The following is a 19914-nucleotide window of genomic DNA, read 5'->3' on the forward strand; positions in this document are numbered from 1 at the left end:
CGCTCAATATCATTAGCCAACAGAGGTAAATGCAAATCAAAATCTCAAGGAGATATCACTTCACACTATTTAAAAAAAAGAAATTTTTTTTTAAATAGAAAATAAGCGCTGACATGGATGTGAAGAAACCGGAAGCCTTGTACGTTGCCGGTGGGACTGCAAAATGGTGCAGCTGCGGGGGAAAGCAGCTTGGTGATTCTTCAGAAAGCTGAACACAGAATTACCCATACGACCCAGCAATCAGTGAAGAGAATGGCTGCTGGGGGTGTGAAGACCAGGAAAGCAGCAGGCCAGGGCGCTGGAGAAATCGTCTACATGGGTGACTTGGCCACGAAGAAGAATGACAGGAACAAGGGTGGAGAGAAAGAGAGGGAGTCAGAATGTAAAGCTGTTCCTGAATGATGCAGGCGACCAGGTGGCCCAGAGACAACAGCTGTGAAGATGGCAGTGGAGACACAGCCTGACGGTGTGAGCTTCAAAGGAACTGGGGTATCTGAAGGTGGAAGGAAGAGAAATGTTTAGAATGTGAGGAATGAAAGAGAGGAGTCTGGGATGACCTGTAGCGTTCAAGTTTGAGTGACTGGGGTCATGAAATAAGAGAGGTCAGGAGAAATATGTGGTTTGAGGGTAAAAAGATACAAGCTCAGCCTGGGACATATTTAACTTCTCCAGGCCTGTTCCCTAGTCTGCAAACTGGTAGAAACCTACTGGACTCCAGCAGTGCAGGGATTCAAGAAGAGGTTCAGGAAAGCATCCAGCACAACGTGGCTTACCCTAAGACCCCACTGAGCTAAAACACCCCCACGAGTTTCAGATCTTCCTTCCAACCGCAAGCCAAGGGAAAGACTCCAGAGGAAAGGCTCAACATCTCCAAACACAGGAGGAAGGAGCAAGACACAGACATGTAGGCTACGGACCTCAGCGTCTCTCTGATGAACTCTGTCTGGAGGGTGAGGCCCTGGCTCCGTCCCCTCTGAGCCACGCTGATTAGACTCGCATTTGCCTTTCTTGCAGTTGCCTCCACAGGATTTTTTCTCTCCTTTACGAAGTGCCTGTAGCCGGGAGATGAACTTGGCCTTCCAAGCCCTGAAGTCAGCCTCAATGCTGCCGTGTTTGCTTTTAACCACATCGCAGTCACCCTCCCCTCGGGTCATCACGCGATGGGCACCGAGCATCCAGAGCCACTTGTCCACATTCTTCCCCACCTGCAAGAGACAGAGACAGGTGAGCTGTAACACAGCCCTCCCGGGTGGAGGCCCTGCCCCAGGCTGCGGCTCAGCCCAAGGGGCTTCAGGCCCTGCCACCCTGGCCCTCAGGGAGTTGGTACATTCTGCTAAGATTCTGCACAACTTTTTTATTTTATTTTAAACACAGGGCTGGACAACCCTTTTCTTAAACTTAAGGGTTAGTAGCTAAAGAAGAATTTGAAAACTATTCTAAGTCATGGTCAGAATAAAATAGCTCAGTAATAAAATCAACTTGTTCCAAAATGTAATAATAAAGCCTCTGAGGCCAAAGATCATTAAACAACTAAGTACAAATGGAGCCCATTTGGCAAGACTCTTGATTTCGTAAGCCAGACAGGCATTTACTGCAGTAAAAAGCACTTAGGCTGAGGCACGGGGATTTTTCAAGACATACCATTAAGACCTCACAAACTCAACAGGCTTCCTGAGTGGCAAAGCAGTAAGCAAAGTATTTACGTATCTGCATTTTTACCTTTTGTCTAATCCTTTGAAAATATGGGGGGAAATACACATCTTGATATAAGAACTAAATGAAAACAACTTTTAAAGAAAGATCTCCACCTTCACCTTTACTCACTTTGTACCAAAGACAGGTGAGCTAGGCTGGGCCCATGTCTGTGGAGAGGCAGACAGAATAAGCAAGTTCTAGTCACCTTTTAGAACCACTGAGCAATGGAGAGGCTCCAAGTTTTCCTTTTTTAAAGTACAGAGAACAGAACACAAGAGAAAAGGAGCCAAGTTAACTTCACTTAGAAAAAAGGTCCAAGAGAACAAAACACAATTAATAGAATTTTATTACATAAAAGGCAGTGAATGTCTTTCTTTTATTTCCCTTTAAAAATTAATGAGTAAAAGACAATGAGTTCAACTGTATAAAGAGTTCTCTTGGGCAGTAAAGGCTGTTCAACAACAGAACAGGTAGTTGAGAAAGTCCAAAGACTTGGCGATCTTCCATCCACGCGGCCCTGGGGCCAGGAGGCTGGACTTGACGACCAAGAATCCAGGCCACTAAGGCCTTATACAATAGGAGGCATTTTCACTCATTTTATTCAATAAAAATTTACTGAGAGCCAACGACCCATGTAGCAATTCCCAGCTATAAAGAATGATACAAGGTGTTTATTATTAAGTACCGAGGTTTGAGGATTCCCTCACATATACACACGTAAGTGTACATGTGGGGGTGAATTTTTTTTTTTTCCAATCCAAAGAGAATTCATCCCTACAACTCAACAGGTACCTACCTTGTACCTACCTTGTTGAAGTGGCTCACGTAGGCAGAATTTCCCAGGCCAAACACGGCATATTTCATACCCTTCAGGTATGTTTTGCCAAATCGAAAGTCACTGGATGCTTCCTCCAACCATTTGCAGAACCACTCTGCGCTCTCAGTCGGTCGACCATCAGTGTAGGTAGCAACCAGGAAGGCACAGACGTTTTTACTGGTAACCTAACCGAGAAAGGAATTGTTTCAGGAGAGCAGTCAAGATGTAAGTCATCTCAGTGAAGAAAATCCTTTTTGAGAGGCTGACATTCACATCATTCTAATCTCTAAGGACAAAGGGCGCTTTCAAAAATGTTACTCATTTTCAACAAGTGAAAGGAAACAGGGCAAGGGCCTTGCACAGGGGAGGAAACCCAGCTCCCTGCTCCTGCCAGGGCGCTTCCTGCTGCTCTTTACCATATAATCCATTCCATTTCTCAAACTATAAATTTCTATTGGTGCCGATCTGTCATATTGGAAACAAAACCCAAACCAGAAAGATCACTAAAAAATCACCTGAAAAATTAAAGCAATACAAAATTTTAAATATAAAGTGATTTAACACTTGGCACCATCATTTCCACGGAAAACAAAACACATCTTCAGTCCCACAGGCCACAGTATTTTTCATCTGCTTGAATGCTTCTTAACGGTTCCAAATCATGAGGCAAGTTCTAGGCAATCCCTTGTTAATAACTAAGTATCAAAGCTTGCTAATAATTTTTAACACGTAATTTAGAGCAGATTCAGGTTCTCTCATTTGCACTCCAGGGTTTTCTTGGGGGAGAAAGAAATGGAAATTCACTAGAAGGGACTGGCAGACCACAGCCCACAGGCCCCATCCCTCCGGCCTGTTTTTGTAAATAAAGCTTTATTGGAACGCTGCCGCACTCCAGTATTTACATATCGCCCCGGGCTGTTTTGTGCCTCAAAGGCAGAACTCAGCAGCTGCAGCTGCATGGCCCCCAGAGCTGGCCCTTTACGGAAAAGGTCTGTCAAATCCTGCTCCACGTCCTTCTCCAACTTCAGCTGGAGAAATTAAATTAAATTTCAGAAGCACCTGGAGCATTCATTAAACCATCCAGATTTTGATTCAGTGGGGTTGGTCTAGGAGCTGAGAATCTGCATTTCTAACAAGTTCCCAGGAGATGCTGACCCTGCCCGGTCCAGGACCACCCTTTGAGAACCGCTGCTACCAGGCAAACTTCCCTAACTGGGCATGACTAGAGGAGAGGGCAGGGCATTTCTCAGGTGAGGAAATTAAACTTTCACAGCCATTAAGCAATGCCTGGAGGTCACACAGCCAGTAAGAAATTCCTCTGACTCCAAAACCCATATGGCTTCTGCTGCCCAAGTGGCTCCCGACCTTCCAGTAGGCATACGTGTGGCCCACATGCACAGCACACTGCCATCAGTGACACCCCTCCTTGACTGTGAGATCCAAAGCAGGAGGGGACATCATAGCACCCGAGCTTCACCACTCTATCCCCCGCCCCAGGGGAGTCCAACACACCCAAGGGACAGGCCCCGCACCGCTACAGATTCTGCGCACCCCACCGCACACTCAACGCCTTGAGCTGACGCTGACAGCTCAACCGACTGAAATCTCTCTGCATGAAAATTGCACTTATTCTGAAGATTCTATTTACCCCAGAACCCAGGAGGTCAATTAAATCTGAAAGTTGTGACTGAAGGAAAAATAAGACAATTACCAACCTCTTCTACTAGGTGATCATCTGGGTCATATTCCTTCAGATCAGTAATTGCCACAGGCAGCTCGAGGGAGGTAACTGCTTCAGCAAGAATTGTCGCAAATTTCTAATAGGAAAAAAAAAATAAAATAAAATTTTCAATAAGCTAAATAAGAAAAAAATAGGCTTCGTTTACTGCTGTTGGCAAGGGACTGAGGCATTTATCATGAAAAACTTCCCGGTGACTGACATTTACCATCATAAACACAAACACTATTCTCACTTCCAGGGTCTTCTCAAGCACCTTTGCGGATGTCAATCATTCAGCTCTGTTGTTCTCACTCTACAAGGACGTATACAGGACTAAATCTAAATTGGCTTTTTGACATTCCAGCTGCTTTGCCCCACTAGAATAATCATATAGACGTACAAGAAGAAATACTTAAGAGGGAAGAGAATAGGAGATGTGAGAACTGTTAGCACATTTCTGGAAGATGGAAAGCAAACAGAAGCAGCTAGACAGATAAAGCCTCAGGGAAGAGTTCGTACATCTGACAGAAAACCTGAGAGGCTCCGGGTTCAGAGCCAGTCGATGGGGCAAAACTAGGAGGGAGTCGTGGGGCCGGGAAGAGCCAGTCAGCAGATAACCTGTCTGTGGGGCAAGGCACACCGAGCCTCGGCAACCTTGACCTTCTAGCCCAGGAGACGCCTGCTAGCTCCTCCTCAAACAGAATGAAGCAAATGTTCGGGGAAAGCTACAACTTCTAGCCAGATCTTGGCACCCCCAGAGATGTCTTCCTCCTTTGGGCTAGGTAGCCTAACCCTGGCTCGCCACCGGCCATGACTAAAGCCAAGCCCGCCCGCACCATTTGCTGGGCATCCAGCATGCCAGTCTCAGCTCTGGGCAGCATCGTCCAACAGGGGACAAGACACACATGGTCCCTGCCCTCAAAGAACATCTAGGAACATTCTCGAGGAGCATGTTCTAATGGACAGAGAGAGAACAAACACACAAATGAGAAAACACACAGTATATCAGATGGCAATCAGTGCTACAGAGGAAAGTAAGTCAGGATGAGGGCTGAGAATCCGGCACTGGAGGTACGGGGAGAGCTGTTATCCTACACAGAGGGGTCAAGACAGGTGTGCAGCATAAAAAATAAGTATTTGGTCTTTGTCTCCAGTTCCTGGCAGAGCCCCTAAAACCCTGGGAACTTACTGTCTTTGGTATGCTACTGGGATGATTCACTGGGAGAGGAGGGGGGGGCTGCTTCAGGATGGGGGCTGGTCACCCCAAAACCAACCATGAGATCAGAGGCTTAGAACTTTCAACACCTTGTCTCCCTGTGGGGAGAGGAGGGGCAAGAGATGAAGTTCAGTCAAACATGGACAGTGATCTCATCAACCATGCTTACATAATGAAACCTCCATAAAAACCCGTAAACTGCGGGGTTGGCAGACACACTGATGTGCCGGGAGGCGGCACGGCCAAACGGGATGTGGAAGTTCTGTGCCATCCCTCCCCCAGACTTCCCCCACGCATCTCTTCCATCTGTCTGTTTCTGAGTTGTGGCCATTATAGTAACTAAGTAAAGCAATTCTCTGTGTTCTGTGAGCCATTCTAGGGAATGGGCAAACCTAAGGAAGAGACTGTGAACCCTTGAATTTACAGCTGGTCAGTCAGAAGTACAGGCAGCCCCCAGGACTTGTGACTCGTGTCTGAGGTGGGGACAATCTGACAGTAACTCCGTAGACAGTATCAGGATGTGAGAAGAGGTGTGGGAAAACAACAAGCATTTGGTGTCACAGGAACACTGTCACAGGCCTCAAAGATAAAGAATTGAGCCAAGCCTGAAGGAAATGAGAGAGCAAGCCAGAAGGCTGTCCCCAGCAGAGGGCACATGGAAGTGAAAAGGCCCAAAGGCAGGACACTCGGAAAGGAGGTTAATAAGACTGGAGGGTGGGGACCAAGGACAGGAGGTAAAGGAGATAACAGAGAACCAGACATGAGGGCCTCCTGGCCACTTAAGGACTTTGGCATCTACTCCAGGTGAATGAGGGAGTCATTGCAGGGTTTTAAGCCAAGATGGTTAACACAATTTCACTTAAGGTTTCAAAGTCCCTGTGGTTGCTGAGTTGAGAGGACATTGAAGTTGGGAAGGGGCCGAAATGACCACAGAAAGCCAGACAAAACATGAGTGAGGCTGGTTGAGACCAGGGCAGTAACGGTGAAGGCGGTGAGAAGTGGTTGGAATCTGGATGTATTCTGAAAGTAGGACACACAGTATTTGCTGACAGGCTGGATGTGGGTAGTAAGAAAAAGAGAGAAGTCAAAGGTTTTTTCTGAACTAGGCAACTGGAAGAATGATGCTGTCATTTATCGAAATGGGACAGATGACAGGCGGAATAGGTTTGCGCAGAAAATTGGGAGTTTAGCTGTGAGCAGACAAATTTTGAGACGCCTACTACCCATCCACAGGAAGACCTAAGACAGGCAACGGGGGTGAGAGTCTGAGGCTGAGACAAAGAGTCCGGATTAGAAACATAAATTGAGAGGTCACCACCTAACACGTGGTCAGCCCACTAAGGCCTGTGGGCCAAATCCGGTCCTCAGTTTGCTCTATTAAGTAAATGTTACTGCAACACAGCCGTGCTCATCCATTTACGTATTTTCTATGGCTGTGTGCACACGACATCAGCAGAGCTCAATGGCTGCAGCGAAGACCACACAGCTTGCAAAGCCTAAACACCTAAAAAAGGCACATGAAATAAAGTATCTAGCTCTTTATAGAAAAACTTTGCCAAACTCTAGTAAACAGAACTTAAGCTCTAGATAACAAGATCCCTTAGAGAGTGAGTGAGTGCAGATAAAGACACGGGCTCAAGAACTGTGCCCTGGGGCACTCCTGTCTGTGGAGGCCCAGGGGATAAGCAGACACCAGCACATGACAGTGAGGAAGACTGGCCTCGGCACAGGACGAGAACCTAGAAAACGGTGTCCTGAAACTTCAGTGAAAAAAGTATTTCAACAAGAAAGAAACTGTCATGCAGCTAACAGGTCAAGTGAGATGAAGACTGAGAAAGCATTAACATGGGAGCCGCTGGGAGCATCCTGGGGCACACAAGCCCACGTGGAGGCATTCACGCAAAACAGGAGAAGAGAGATTGGAGACATCAAGCACAGACAACGCTTTCAAGGATTAACACTATAAAAAAGACTGAGGTGGTACTTAGAGGGAGACAGGGGCCAACAGGTCACACAGCACACCCTGACCCACCTTGCCCAGAGCATCTAGTGAGAATTCACAACTACTGAAAAGAAGCCTATTTACACAGTTAACAGAGGAAATGCACACCAGCTACCCCATCACTCTGTCCTAAATATGAACGGAAAACCACGGATCACCAAGAACATGGTGAGAATAACAGCAGCAGGAAAACTGAGACAGCAGATAAGTCCGGGGACAGAAAAAGGAATTCATTAAGATATATTATTAAATAGGAAAAAATATGCTATAAAAATTGAACAAAACAGCATTTTTGCAATTAAAGACATAATAACAAAACTAAAACATTCAAAAAAGGGTTTGAAATTGAAATCCAAGAAACCAGAACAGGAAAAAAAAAAGTTACCAAAAGTGTAAGAGAAAAGATATGAGATACAGAAGACCATACAAAAGGTTCAACATCCAACTAGCGGGAGTCCCAGAAATAAAGAACAGAGAAAGTAGAAAGGAAAAAGTTTACCCAAGAAATATTGGCAGAATCAATGCACACAAATCTTTAAAAGAGCCTGAGTATCCACCACCGTGGCTGAAAAAGACCCAACCTAGACGCCATCTCACAAAAGTTCCAAACATCAAGGACAAAGGAATCCTTCTAAAAACTTTCAGGAACCAAAAAAAAAAAAAGAAAGAAAAAGAAAAAAATTCATCTACAAAGGAATGAGGAGACTAGCCTTCTCATCAGCAACACTTCCTATTAAAGGCAACGATGTGATGCCTTCAAAGTTGTAAGGAAAAATTTTGACCACGTCTTCTAGACCCAGCCAGAAATGAATCAATCCAATGTGAAAGTCAAATAAAGAAATTTAGATGGTACAGCTTTAAGAAGGAGGGCTGCTTAACTCATCAACTATGAAGTAGGCAACAATATTAAGCCACTGAAATCTGAGGAACTGACTAATATAGAGTCAATAACTTCCATCTAATGTTGATAAATTTAGAAACACAGCACAAGCTGGTTAGAGAAATAACCATCAGAGGAACTAAATATAGAAATAGTTAAAATAGATTCTCTGAAGAGTAACTTCTCATTATGAACCCTCTGTACGCCTGGGTTTGTTACCACCTTCATGTATTAATTTGACTGACTTTTTAAAAAAAAATTTAAACACACATAAAAGAGGCTATGAATCTTTTATGAGTAATATGAAAGGACTTTGTTTGGCAGCTCAGATGCCTTTCTTACATTTCTTCCAGTCTCCTGCCTCTGCTGCTTAAGGTTGAACCTAATTATAAGTGACCTTCAGTGGTGTGACCTGGAGCAAAGTACCTGCACTGTAGTACTGAAAACCTAAAGTATCATTCTACAAAATATCCACAAGAGGGCAGTAGAACCCTATTTAATACTACCAAAAAAAAAAAAAATACGTTTAAAATTTTTAAATTCATTTTCATGTTAAGCCTTAGGATGGTTTCCTAGAAAGCACTAAATAACTGTGAACTTAATAAAAAGAAGCAGAAGCATCAAGATACAATTAAAGAATGGCAAGCATCTTTCAGCTACATACCTGCAGTGGGTGTCTGAACAGTATTCAAAGCCTATCGTTAACACTTTCAGCAGTATTAGAAATCAAAATACACTTCATTAAATAGATGTGTGAAGTTGTGAAAGTCAGGGCCCATCCTGGACACTACTGTTGTCATTTTTCACTACGCCTACTTCTATACCCACAGGCATCAATAACGGACTTGGAATTCCAAGTCTCCATTCTGCAGAGCAGAAGCAAGCTTCAGAACAAAGATCGCTCATGACAATGACCACCAGATATCTCCCATCAGTTGAAACTGGGCACAAGAGATAAAACCCAACTGCCACCCCAGAAAGGAAAAATGTATGCTGGAAAAAAGAAAAAAAAAGATGAAAAAAGACTAGAAGACCAATTCAGCTCACCACCAAAAGAACGCTTCTCCCAGATTTTCTTAAAAGATCAGGAAACCCAAGGAAAAATATCATAGAAAGCTCTGACCTTTGCTGTACCAGTCTGGGAACCATAGAAAATCTTCACTCCAGACACAAAGATTTCCTTCTTTGGAGGAGACTGACAGCCAGTTGTCATCAAATCCTGAGATGCTTTTGGAACAGTTTTTTCCTGTGACTTCTTATCCTTGAAATAAACACAAGATCCATCAAGTTTGAATCTTTTCCCAATTTCATTAAGGATGAAAACGAGCACAGGTACTGACTCATTTTATTATTCTCTTAATCTTTTGATTGTATTCCTCAAATATTAAACCCTTGGTATAATCTTTAAAGGCAGGGCTCACATTTCTTAAGACTAATGATTCCCATGCTTTCCAGGATAAAACTGTGCTTACTGTCACTGATAATGTGTTTTAGGGGAATAATAGTAGGAACATATTATCTGAAATATTATCTGATTCTTAATTAGCGGAAAGAAAAGAGAAGACCACTACTCCTCAAAGGTGCTAAACAGATTTGGCATTTTCGCAAAACTTTTAATTTTTCGATACAAAATCTTCCTGTATCTTAAAAATGAGACAACTACAGCCTGTCAAAGAGAAAGTAAATAACTTAGTCTCTAAAAACTGACAAGAAAAAATTGAGGGCAGTAAAAAAAATATGTCTAGACAGGAGACACAAAAGTGATTGAAAGTTCCTCTTTAGAATTTCTGTATTTTTCTGGAAGCCTTAGAGAATTTGCACTCTAAATTCTCTATAAAATCCAATGCCAAGTATTCTCCTATAAAAAAAATAACTGCACTTACCTGTTTCCTGATGACAATCTGGAAGCATATCCAAAGGCTAAAGCCAAAGGCAAAGCCCAAATATATATAAAACCTGTTTATCCACAATGATATTAAAGGTGAGGAGAAGTCCCATGTATTCAAAGAAGGATCTAAATGTAAAATGACACATACATGTAATTTTATTTAACGCTGCATATACAAAAATAGCCATCCTCATTTTTGGAAAAAAAAGAACCAACCTTCATATTCAACAACCTGACTAAGAAATCTATTTTAAAAATCAACTCTAATAAAAGCAACACACTATGTGATAACGTGATAAAATTATGGCATTAAAATTAATGCTAACGCAAAAAAAAAGAATATAAAATTTTTATCTTCACTTGAATTTAGTATTTGAAGAAGGGAACATCAAGTCAAAACACTTTAAGTGGAAATATGAGTTAATTTTGCTTTGTTATGCTGCTCCATAAGAAAACTTTAAAATACTAACACTAAAAGTATTCCTTTTTTTTTTCTTTTATTTTTAGACACCCACAGCTGCCTGCAAAGGGTTCTCAAGTAACTGACCTCAAGCACCATTTTTTTAAGGGGAGATATGGATGGACCTGGCCTCAAATGTTGAACCTGGAGGCAATTTCAAAAAGCGAAGTCTAAAATTTGGGGTTTACAGGTGCTACGCCACCCTGGAAAGGACCAAAAGTCCTCAATACACGTGGGTAAGGCGGAGAGGCAGTTTTCTCTGCCTTTTACTTGAGGTTAGAAACATAGTTCTAAACTCACCTCTTAGCCTCAAAAGGCAAAAGCCAGTACACAAAAGCAGGGATCAGAACTCCCTCGGCCGCAACGGCACCAGTGCCGGGCTGACAAGGGTAACATACTCCGGAGGAAGGGGCCCGAGGGTCTCAAAAAACGGTTTCCTTCCTTCCCGCCCCACGAACCTTGCCCGCCTGGGGCCCTTACCCATTCTCCTCAGAGCGCGGGCCCTATGGCCCGACAGGAGCCCAGAGCTGTGGACCTAAAAAAGTTGGCGACCGGCGTGGATACTGGGAGACCGACAGAACTACCTCTCAGCATTAGCTGTGAGGCCAGAGCCGAAGGAGCTGGAGGCAGCCATGCCACTCGCAGGCCCGACCCGATTGGCTCAGAGGGCAAGGGGAGGGGCTCAGAGAGGCGCTCCGCCCAGAGCTCGGGGAGGGAAGCCGGAGAGCTCCCTGCTCCGCTCGGATTGGCTCAGAGGGGGAAGGGGCGGGCCAAGAAAAAAAGCACCGCCCAGAGCTCGAGGAGCGGAAGCTGGAGCTCTCCCGGCTCCGCTGGGATTGGCTCAGAGAAGGAAGGGGCAGAACCAGAGGGAAGCAGGGTGGAGACAGCAGTGGTTTAGGGAAAAAAAGGGGAGAAGAGGTGAGCATTCAAAGAGACTAAGGGCGTCATCAACCAAGTGCAACCTGTGAGCCCTCTTGACTCTCAGTTTAAACACACAGACTGTAAAAAGGCATTATTTAGGGGAAATTTGATTATGGACTGTGAGATACTAAAGAGTTATGATTAACCTGGGTGTATCTGTTAATTTAGATTGAAATATTTAAAGATAAACCTCTTATGATTTGCTTTAAAATACTCCAACAAAAAAATGAGGGAGAAAGAAGGCGGGCAAAATGTTAATAATTGTTGAAGCGGGGTGATGGGTATACATGGCGGGGGTCATTACGCTTTTTTTTCTCTACCGTTTTTTTGTTAAGGTTTTTCTGTAAAGAAAGGTTAAAGTGGGCGTGGCCCTGAACCCGGCGGAACAATGAGGCGCAGGCGCTGAGTTTCCACCCGGTCACCAAACATCAGCTCCACCAGCCAATCAGAACTCTTTAGTTCATTCGCGAAATAATTACGTCAAGGAAGAGAGCCTCTTTTCAAGGGCGCAGAACGATGTCGTAAAAAGGACAATGCACAGGCGTTTTTGCGGTCTCTCCCTCGCACAGTTTCCGCAACACCTGGCGCTTGCGCAATAAGTCGGCTGGGTGTATTGTGGCGGCCCGCCGGGCGGACTTAGTCCCGGCGCCCGGCAGTCTGCGGGCGTTGCTGTGCTGCGCGCCGCCGGGTGATTACATCCAGCCGCCGGTGGCCCTCAGGCCGGCGGCGCAGGTCTGCCTTGGTTCGCTGGACCTTGGTCTGTGAGCAGCCACAATGTCAATCTTCACCCCCACCAACCAGATCCGCTTAACCAATGTGGCCGTGGTACGGATGAAGCGAGCCGGGAAGCGCTTCGAAATCGCCTGCTACAAAAACAAGGTCGTCGGCTGGCGGAGCGGCGTGTGAGTGACCCTATCCCTCCGGACCGTGGGCAGAGGGGGTGGCCTCGGAGGCGGCCTACCTCTAGTGGTCTAATGAATGGGCCAAGCTGGGGTCTTGTCCGGGAATGAAATGGGAAACTTATTACTGCTGCCCGGGCTTGGCGTCTAAACCAAGCGTTCCCTTTTTTGTTTGGTTGGTTTGGTTTTGCTCTCCTTTGTTGGTGTCATAAAAGCTACAGCCAAGAAACCCTTTTAGTTGTGGTCCTTCTCTCAGAATGATGATAAAGGCGAAGAGCCGTCTTTCAGATCCTTCTATAGTTAATGCATCTGTCCCAGATCTCAGCCCAGCAGTTTCACCAAAGTGCGTAGTGTCTTCACTGCTGCCATCTAGGGATCGGTATTCCTTGGCAGCAGCCGGACCCCACCCCTCAGTGATTCACACTTATTCCCACGATGTTTTTCCCCAGTGAGTAAATGAGAATAAATAGAGTCCAGAATTTTGAAAATGTTCCCTCGGCACCGAGGGTGACTTAGGAGTACTAGTTTCTTACTATTTGTATTTCTTTCTATTGCCGTCTTATATTTAAATATGAATGAACTTGGAAGTTTCAAGAGTACTACTCACTTAGGACTTTCTCTCCTGTCCCCACAAGGGAAAAAGACCTTGATGAAGTTCTGCAGACCCACTCAGTGTTTGTAAACGTTTCTAAAGGTCAGGTTGCAAAGAAGGAAGATCTCATCAGTGCATTCGGAACAGATGACCAGACTGAAATCTGTAAACAGGTGGGTTCTAACAGCTTCAGCGTAATTGACCCTAATATCCATTTGCAGCGTATTTATAGGTATGTTAAACTTTAAAGTATTATTTTTAGGAGTGAACAGTTATGCAGTAAGTTGATCTATACAACATCACTTTATTTTTAAACACACATATGTATATTTTTAATGGAGGTACTGGGGATTGAACCCAGGACCTCGTGCATACTAAGCATACCCTTTACCACTGAGCTATACCCTCCCCTGCAACATCACTTTTAATAATTCAGGACATGCATATTTTTTGCCAAAGCCTCCAGAAATTAGATTTCCAACTACACTGCCTCATTTTTTTCCATTTGTATATTTTTAGTGTAATGTACCTGAATGTAGAATTTCAAGTATTTCATCATTTACACCTTTTGCCAAAATTGCCTTTACCCCTCCCCCCACCTAAATAAGTTAAGACTTTGGAACAAGATAATCCAGAGTCTCCTTTAGGCAAAGCTCAAATCATTACCAAATGTCAGTAGCTGAATGTGAAATTTAATTTTCTCCCCAGTTATTAATTCTTCTGGTTAGGTAGCATATAGTGTGTAATAAAAACATTGCTTGCTTAAACTTGCTGGGGATTTTTTTTAGATTTTGACGAAAGGAGAGGTTCAGGTGTCAGATAAAGAACGGCACACACAGCTGGAGCAGATGTTTAGGGACATTGCAACTATCGTGGCTGACAAATGTGTGAACCCTGAAACAAAGAGGCCATACACCGTCATCCTTATCGAGAGAGCCATGAAGGACATCCACTATTCAGTCAAGCCCAACAAGAGTACCAAACAGCAGGTGAGTGGTTTTTTAACGTTTTTTATCCATGAAAATCAGTGTTCTCTGAGGAAAATATGAAAATAGTTGGTCTGTAATAATAAAGTGCCTTGAAACAGATGGCCCTTTTGAGGCTCATCCATGCTATAGCGTGTATTGGTACTTTATTCCTTTTTAGGACTGAATAATAACTCATTGTATGGGAAATAACACCTTTCACTCATTCATCAGTGATGGACATTTGGATTGTTTTCTTTACTTTTTAGCTACTGTGAATAATGCTACTATGAAATTCATTACAAATTTTTGTGTGGACATAGGTTTCCATTTCTCTTTCCCCAGGAATGGAATTGCTGGGTCATATGGTGATTGTATTTAACCTTTTGAGGAATTGCCCCACCATTTTCCAAAACAGCTGAGCCATTTTACCTTTCCACAGTCCATGTACAAGAGTTCCAATTTCCCCACACCCTCAGTGATGTTTGTTACTGTCCACCTTTTTTATTACAGCCACCCTGTGGGTATCATTCTGGTTTTAATTTACCTTTCCCTAATGACTAATTATTTTGAGCATATTTTCGTGTGTTTTTTGACTCTGTCTTCTCTGGAGAAATGACTCTTCAGAGCCTTTTGACCATTTTTTAGTTGATTATTTGTCTCTTCATTATTGAGTTGTAAGAGTTCTTTATATATTTTGGATCCTAGTACCTTATCAAAAGTATGACTTGTCAATATTTTCTTATATGCTATGGGTTGTCTTTTCACTTTCTTGATAGTTTTTTGAAATAACAGAAGTTTTTAATTTCTAAGTCCAATTTATCATTTTTTTTCTGATGGTGGCTTACTTCCTTCATGGCATCTAAGAAACCACTGCCCAGTCCAGCAAAATAGAAACTGCTTTGTTTTTGAATACCTTCCTCAGCCATGCAGCAGAAGCCTCAAAGAAAATGCAGACTTTTTCAATTATGTGTTACAGGCTTTGGAAGTGATAAAGCAGTTGAAGGAGAAAATGAAGATAGAACGCGCTCACATGAGACTTCGGTTCATTCTTCCAGTGAACGAAGGGAAGAAGCTAAAAGAGAAACTCAAGCCACTGATCAAGGTTGTAGAAAGCGAAGACTACAATCAACAGTTAGAAATTGTAAGAACATACTCTTACTTCTTTGCTTCCGTGTCACCAAAATTGTTTATTCTCTAGTCATAAATGTGTAACATTTAGAAGGTTTGAACAGTAAGATATTTCTAGAAACATCTTAACTAGAATTCTGTGTAAAAAAAAAAAAAGTCAAGGTCTATATAAAACCAAATTGTACTTAGTGCATTTATGATTTTTTTCCTTTGTTTTTTAGTTCAGTTACTCATGATAAAATTGTGTTGTCGTGCTCGTTTTAGATGAGAGGATAAATTTTACAATGAATCTTCTATTATGAGGAAACTAGACTAAAAGTTCGTCAGTCTCATTTACCACAGAACGTTTTAAAGAAGCAGCAAAGACATCGTGTGTTTGGGTCCTCACCCGACAGCTTCAGACACAGTAAACCCAGCTGTCTGCAAACCCATGTCTTCAGAGCATTTCTGCTTCTTGTCAAATAAACGCACTCTAGAGGATTGTTGAGCTTTCCGCTCTAGATGTGAAACAACACATCTGACACTCTTTGAAGTTCTGAAACCTTTGCAAAACTTTGTACATGGTTTCAAAATAGGCCTTCCAGCTTTTTCTTTTAATTCCTTCGAATGAGGGTAAAAAGAAGTGATTTCATTGAACGATAAATGTTAATGCTAATTTTAGTATGAAAAGGACCGTAGTCTTCTAATCCAGCCACTTCGTCTTACAGCTGAGAATCTGGAAAAGTCTTCAGTAGGGAGGTTAACGCCTTGTCACGGGGTCCTACGTGCCTACTTAAGGGCAGAGGCTGGACTAGAACCCAGTCCGCTGTCCTGTGCGTTGTCTTACCCGATGCGCCACTGAACTGTAGTGGTAGAAAGGCCTTGAAAGTATCTGTAGTGGTAGGGGAGTCTGGAAAGTATGGTGTGTTCGTATCAGAGGGCGTTAAAACTGGGTTCATTGTGTTGGATTGCTCTTCCTCATGTGGTCAACAGCTGTGTTACATGTTTCAGGTGTGCCTCATTGACCCTGGCTGCTTCAGAGAAATCGATGAGCTAATAAAAAAGGAGACAAAGGGCAAAGGTTCTTTGGAGGTACTCAGTTTGAAAGATGTGGAAGAAGGAGATGAGAAGTTTGAATGACATCCATCAGTCTCCTCAGCTGCCAGACACTAAAGCCTTTTCGTTTCCCACAGTCCTCTTTTCCTTCTGTGATCTGCCACATACTTGCTCAGACGATTTGACATTTTCCATCTGGGCGGTAAAGGTGTGTACCAAAAGACTTTCCTAAGTATTATAATGTGGGGTTAATTTAGTTTTAATTATAAAAAGGGGTTTAGGCAAAAATGAGAAATCCAAGATACAAACTCCAGAGTAGCATTCTGTTGCTGCCTCATGCCTTTGTAGCTTTCCAGGGTGAAAGTTACTGGAGACCACCTTTGTGGATAAGAAGTTAAATTTTGTACATTATAAGAAGATAAATTTGGGAGAATATAACTGTGTGACAGAAAAGGGAGTATTTGCCAAAAAAGAAAACATATAACGTCTTCTACTGATGAAATGTGTGTGTAGGGGTAGCTGACCTAATATAAAGCGTGGATGATGACTTCCCGATGATCTGAGAGCAGGCATAGGGTGACTATAGGACTTAAATAATACTCATCAAACATGCTAACGTAGCCTAGATTATTCTTCATAAAAAATAGTCATTTATTTCTTATTCTTAAAGTTTATAATATATATTACTATAGTTGAAATGATATATAATCAATAAAACCAGTTTTTATTTTTGTTAAACTATGGCTTGTATTTCTAGACAGCTTCCTAACCCCCTTTCTTTTCTCTGCCTCTTATCTGGTAGGATTGGAGAGTTCTTAGCAGGATTAAGCGAGCCTGTGCAGGGCCTGTTCAGTTAAATACCCAGTAAATCTTAGCTAATATTATTTGGGATGTAATTGAGCTTAAGTATTTTAGTATTTGAACCCTTAAATGGACAGTGTGCAAGTTTTTTGAAACCTACTTAACCTAAAAAAGACATAGTCTAGAATATAAAGTAGGGTTTCACTCAAAATAAACATACAGATGTATTTTGTGGACAGTGATTAACCGAGAAAGAGTTGTGACTTGAACAGGTCCTGATTGGTTTTATAAGCACACAGAATTCACTGCTAATACAAGTTCTCAGAAGTGCCCCATTTTACAATAACTTCAACTGAAATTATGAAGTCAAGAGTTTTTTCTTGTAGTGTTGGAAGAAATATTCTTGTTTGGTAACACAGGAACACATACTTTCTGTTAAAATCTGAAATTGAACTACTGTTTTGACACGATCTTTAAGATGACCCCTTAAGTAATTCCATTTTACTTACATAGTTGGTTGTTTTACAAAGATGGTCTAAACTTGAGGTCCCAGGAAATAATTTCAGCCAATGAAGTTTACACTTACTTTCTAGTTTAAACTGTTAAAGCAGAGTTTTCAGGTTGAAAGTCATAATTATTAAAAATGTTCAACAGCTGCATCTCGAATAGAAAAAGATGTGTTATTACAACGTTGCCTTAAGTTCTCATTGTTATACTCATTTCTTCCAAAAAGCTGGAATTTCAAGAAATGTCAAATGTAGATCACATCTGAGTCATGTTTCTGAACCCATAAAAAATAAAAAAAAAAAATTACCTTATGTTAACCTCTTTATTCAAAAGCAGTTTATAATTTTGGTTCATGATCATCTTCCCAGTACCACTGCTATAGTGGATTACCTTAAAATTTTTTCCGTTTATTCTGGTTTTTCAACACCAGCTTTGGAATACGTGTCTGTGGAGTAATAAACAAGCTAGCTCGTTGTGGGGAGGGGGGCACGCCATCAGAAGTGAGGATGGGTGATGACAGATTTGGCTGGCTAATGACCTTTGCAAATCCATCACTAAAGCTCGACTGAGTTTGTTTCAGCTGAGCCAGAGCCTCCGCCCGGCTCGTTCCCATGCACGCTGGTGTGCCGCTGGCTGGTATCTGGTCTGCACAGACCCCCTCAGGGCATTTGTCTCTGCTTGCAGGCAGCCTCTCACGTTTGCCCCAGGGTGTCCTACACACATATTCCATGGGCTGTGGTGGGAGATGTTGGGTGCACTCATTCTTACAAGGAATAGACACACACGTGGTTTTAACCTGCGTGTACCCTCAAGCCCACATCATGAGGTCCCCAGGATTTTGGTAGTAGTGAGCTGCCTTATTGATAGTCTTCTGCATACCTGCGCTTAGATTATTGAAACTCAAGGTACTGACTATCTGAAAATATTTTTCTCCTGCTGCACATGAGAGGTGGTTGTGGATACATAGTCTGCCAGTAACAGCATTTGATGGCTGTGATGATGAAGGCCATTGATTTTCATCTCCACGTGTATATTAATGGGACGTAAAAAATCAGCAAGTCTATGTAATTGCATAGTGGCAACAATTCAGAGCTAAAAGTATAATCCTAACCTAATTCTTTATCAGCTGGATATTCCAAGAACGGTTTTACAGCACTCTGAGCACACATCCTTGAGTCGCCCGGGGCCCCTACCAGACACCTCAAGAAGAGCCATCAGTTTCACCAAACTCTTACATATTTTTGTTTGGCAGAGAAGGGAGATAACTGAGTTGTGAACTGAAGAAAGCAGTCACTTTTACTGCAGAGAGGAGACGACCTGCATTCAGTACCACTAGCATCTCAGGAGATTTTTGTCTGGTGATCCACTTGAATTCCCAGAGATATGCAAGTGGCACTCTTCCCGTGGCGGACAACCATAGTTGACATGTTTTTCTAAGGGGGCCACAAGCTTATTTATTTATTACAGTCGTGCAGAGATAGAAAGGAACCAGGCTAGGAATCTTGCATGTAATCAAGGTAAAAAAGCTTGTGGATTTAAAGTTAAAACTTCACAGATTATAGAAAGGTTTTTGGACATATATTGGCATGACAAAGAGAAATAGTAAAGATATCCTTTCTTAATGAAATTTGTATAAAGATAATTGTGAGGCTTCAATGATAACTGCCTGATTTTCTCAGAGACACGATGATTGTCGGGAGTTCAGTCATTGTGCTGAACATGCTGCCATAATTAAAGTTTCATAATAGTATAGAAATCATATTTTTAAAAGGGCTTGTCATCATTGCAGCTGGGATTCTGCTTTTGAGTAAAAACCAGTTAATGATACAACTATGTAAAGAGGATCATCTACGTTTCGAGATCAAACAAAAGCAGCTAGATGGAGCTTCTCCAAATACGGAGGATTTAACTTGAAATATTCATGAAACTTACTTTGGGGGCCCCTCTAAGAAAGACAGTTGTCTTCCAGAGCAGTGGGGACCATCAGAACTTGTAGTTTTTCCACCTTTTCTTCTTGCAGTTTCATACCATTGGGATTTGAAGTCATATCGAACATCTTTTCCCCCTTCTTAAACTTACGTTTAAGCTTGAACATAGGTATTCTGTCCCAACATAGGGTCTATCCTTGAGAAAGTTCCATACGCATTTGAAAAGAATATGTATTCGCCTGCATTTAGAGGGAATGTTTGATACAAATATATTTAATCCATCCATTCTAATGTTTCATTTAAGGAAACTATTTCCCTATTGACTTTTTGTCTGGATGACCTATTCATCAATGTAAGTGGGGTGTTCAAGTCCCCTACTATTATTGTGTTACAGTTAATTTCTCTCTTTAGGGCTATTAATTACCTTTTTTGTATGTTTCGGTGTCCCTGTGTGAGA

General features: G+C 42.5%; 2 protein-coding genes across 4 annotated transcripts in view; one reads left to right on the forward strand and one right to left on the reverse strand.

Annotated features, from left to right (window-relative positions):
* LOC102511835 (S-adenosyl-L-methionine-dependent tRNA 4-demethylwyosine synthase TYW1) overlaps positions 1–11333 on the reverse strand; it is a 165759-nt gene extending 154426 nt beyond the window's left edge. For 2 of the 3 annotated variants that reach the window (XM_032460330.1, XM_006189466.3), the window contains exons 1-6: positions 11159–11333; positions 10214–10344; positions 9454–9591; positions 4228–4329; positions 2503–2697; positions 918–1205 (exon numbers count right to left, since the gene is read on the reverse strand). In XM_032460330.1, the coding sequence (XP_032316221.1) occupies positions 918–1205; positions 2503–2697; positions 4228–4329; positions 9454–9591; positions 10214–10344; positions 11159–11162 (858 nt within the window). In that variant the 5' untranslated portion in view covers positions 11163–11333. Of the gene's footprint in view, positions 1–917; positions 1206–2502; positions 2698–4227; positions 4330–4458; positions 4480–9453; positions 9592–10213; positions 10345–11158 lie in introns of those variants that run through there. The other variant, XM_032460331.1, reaches the window with a different exon arrangement.
* Positions 11334–12091: 758 nt separating this feature from the next.
* SBDS (SBDS ribosome maturation factor) lies at positions 12092–17840 on the forward strand. Its single transcript, XM_006189467.3, has 5 exons — positions 12092–12501; positions 13134–13263; positions 13879–14079; positions 15035–15199; positions 16177–17840. Exons 1-5 carry the CDS (start codon positions 12374–12376, stop codon positions 16303–16305), a joined length of 753 nt encoding a protein of 250 aa, XP_006189529.2. The 5' UTR covers positions 12092–12373; the 3' UTR covers positions 16306–17840.
* Positions 17841–19914: the final 2074 nt, after the last annotated feature.

This window comes from Camelus ferus, chromosome 18 (assembly GCF_009834535.1).
Source record: "Camelus ferus isolate YT-003-E chromosome 18, BCGSAC_Cfer_1.0, whole genome shotgun sequence".
Taxonomy (NCBI): Eukaryota; Metazoa; Chordata; class Mammalia; order Artiodactyla; family Camelidae; genus Camelus; species Camelus ferus.

What these genes read in the sequence shown, in the direction of transcription:
- SBDS (XM_006189467.3), top strand. Translation starts at nt 12,374, where the DNA reads ATGTCAATCTTCACCCCCACCAACCAGATCCGCTTAACCAATGTGGCC. An exon ending in GTCGGCTGGCGGAGCGGCGT is followed by an intron (nt 12,502 to 13,133) that starts GTGAGTGACCCT and finishes TGTCCCCACAAG; the next exon opens with GGAAAAAGACCTTGATGAAG. An exon ending in AGACTGAAATCTGTAAACAG is followed by an intron (nt 13,264 to 13,878) that starts GTGGGTTCTAAC and finishes GATTTTTTTTAG; the next exon opens with ATTTTGACGAAAGGAGAGGT.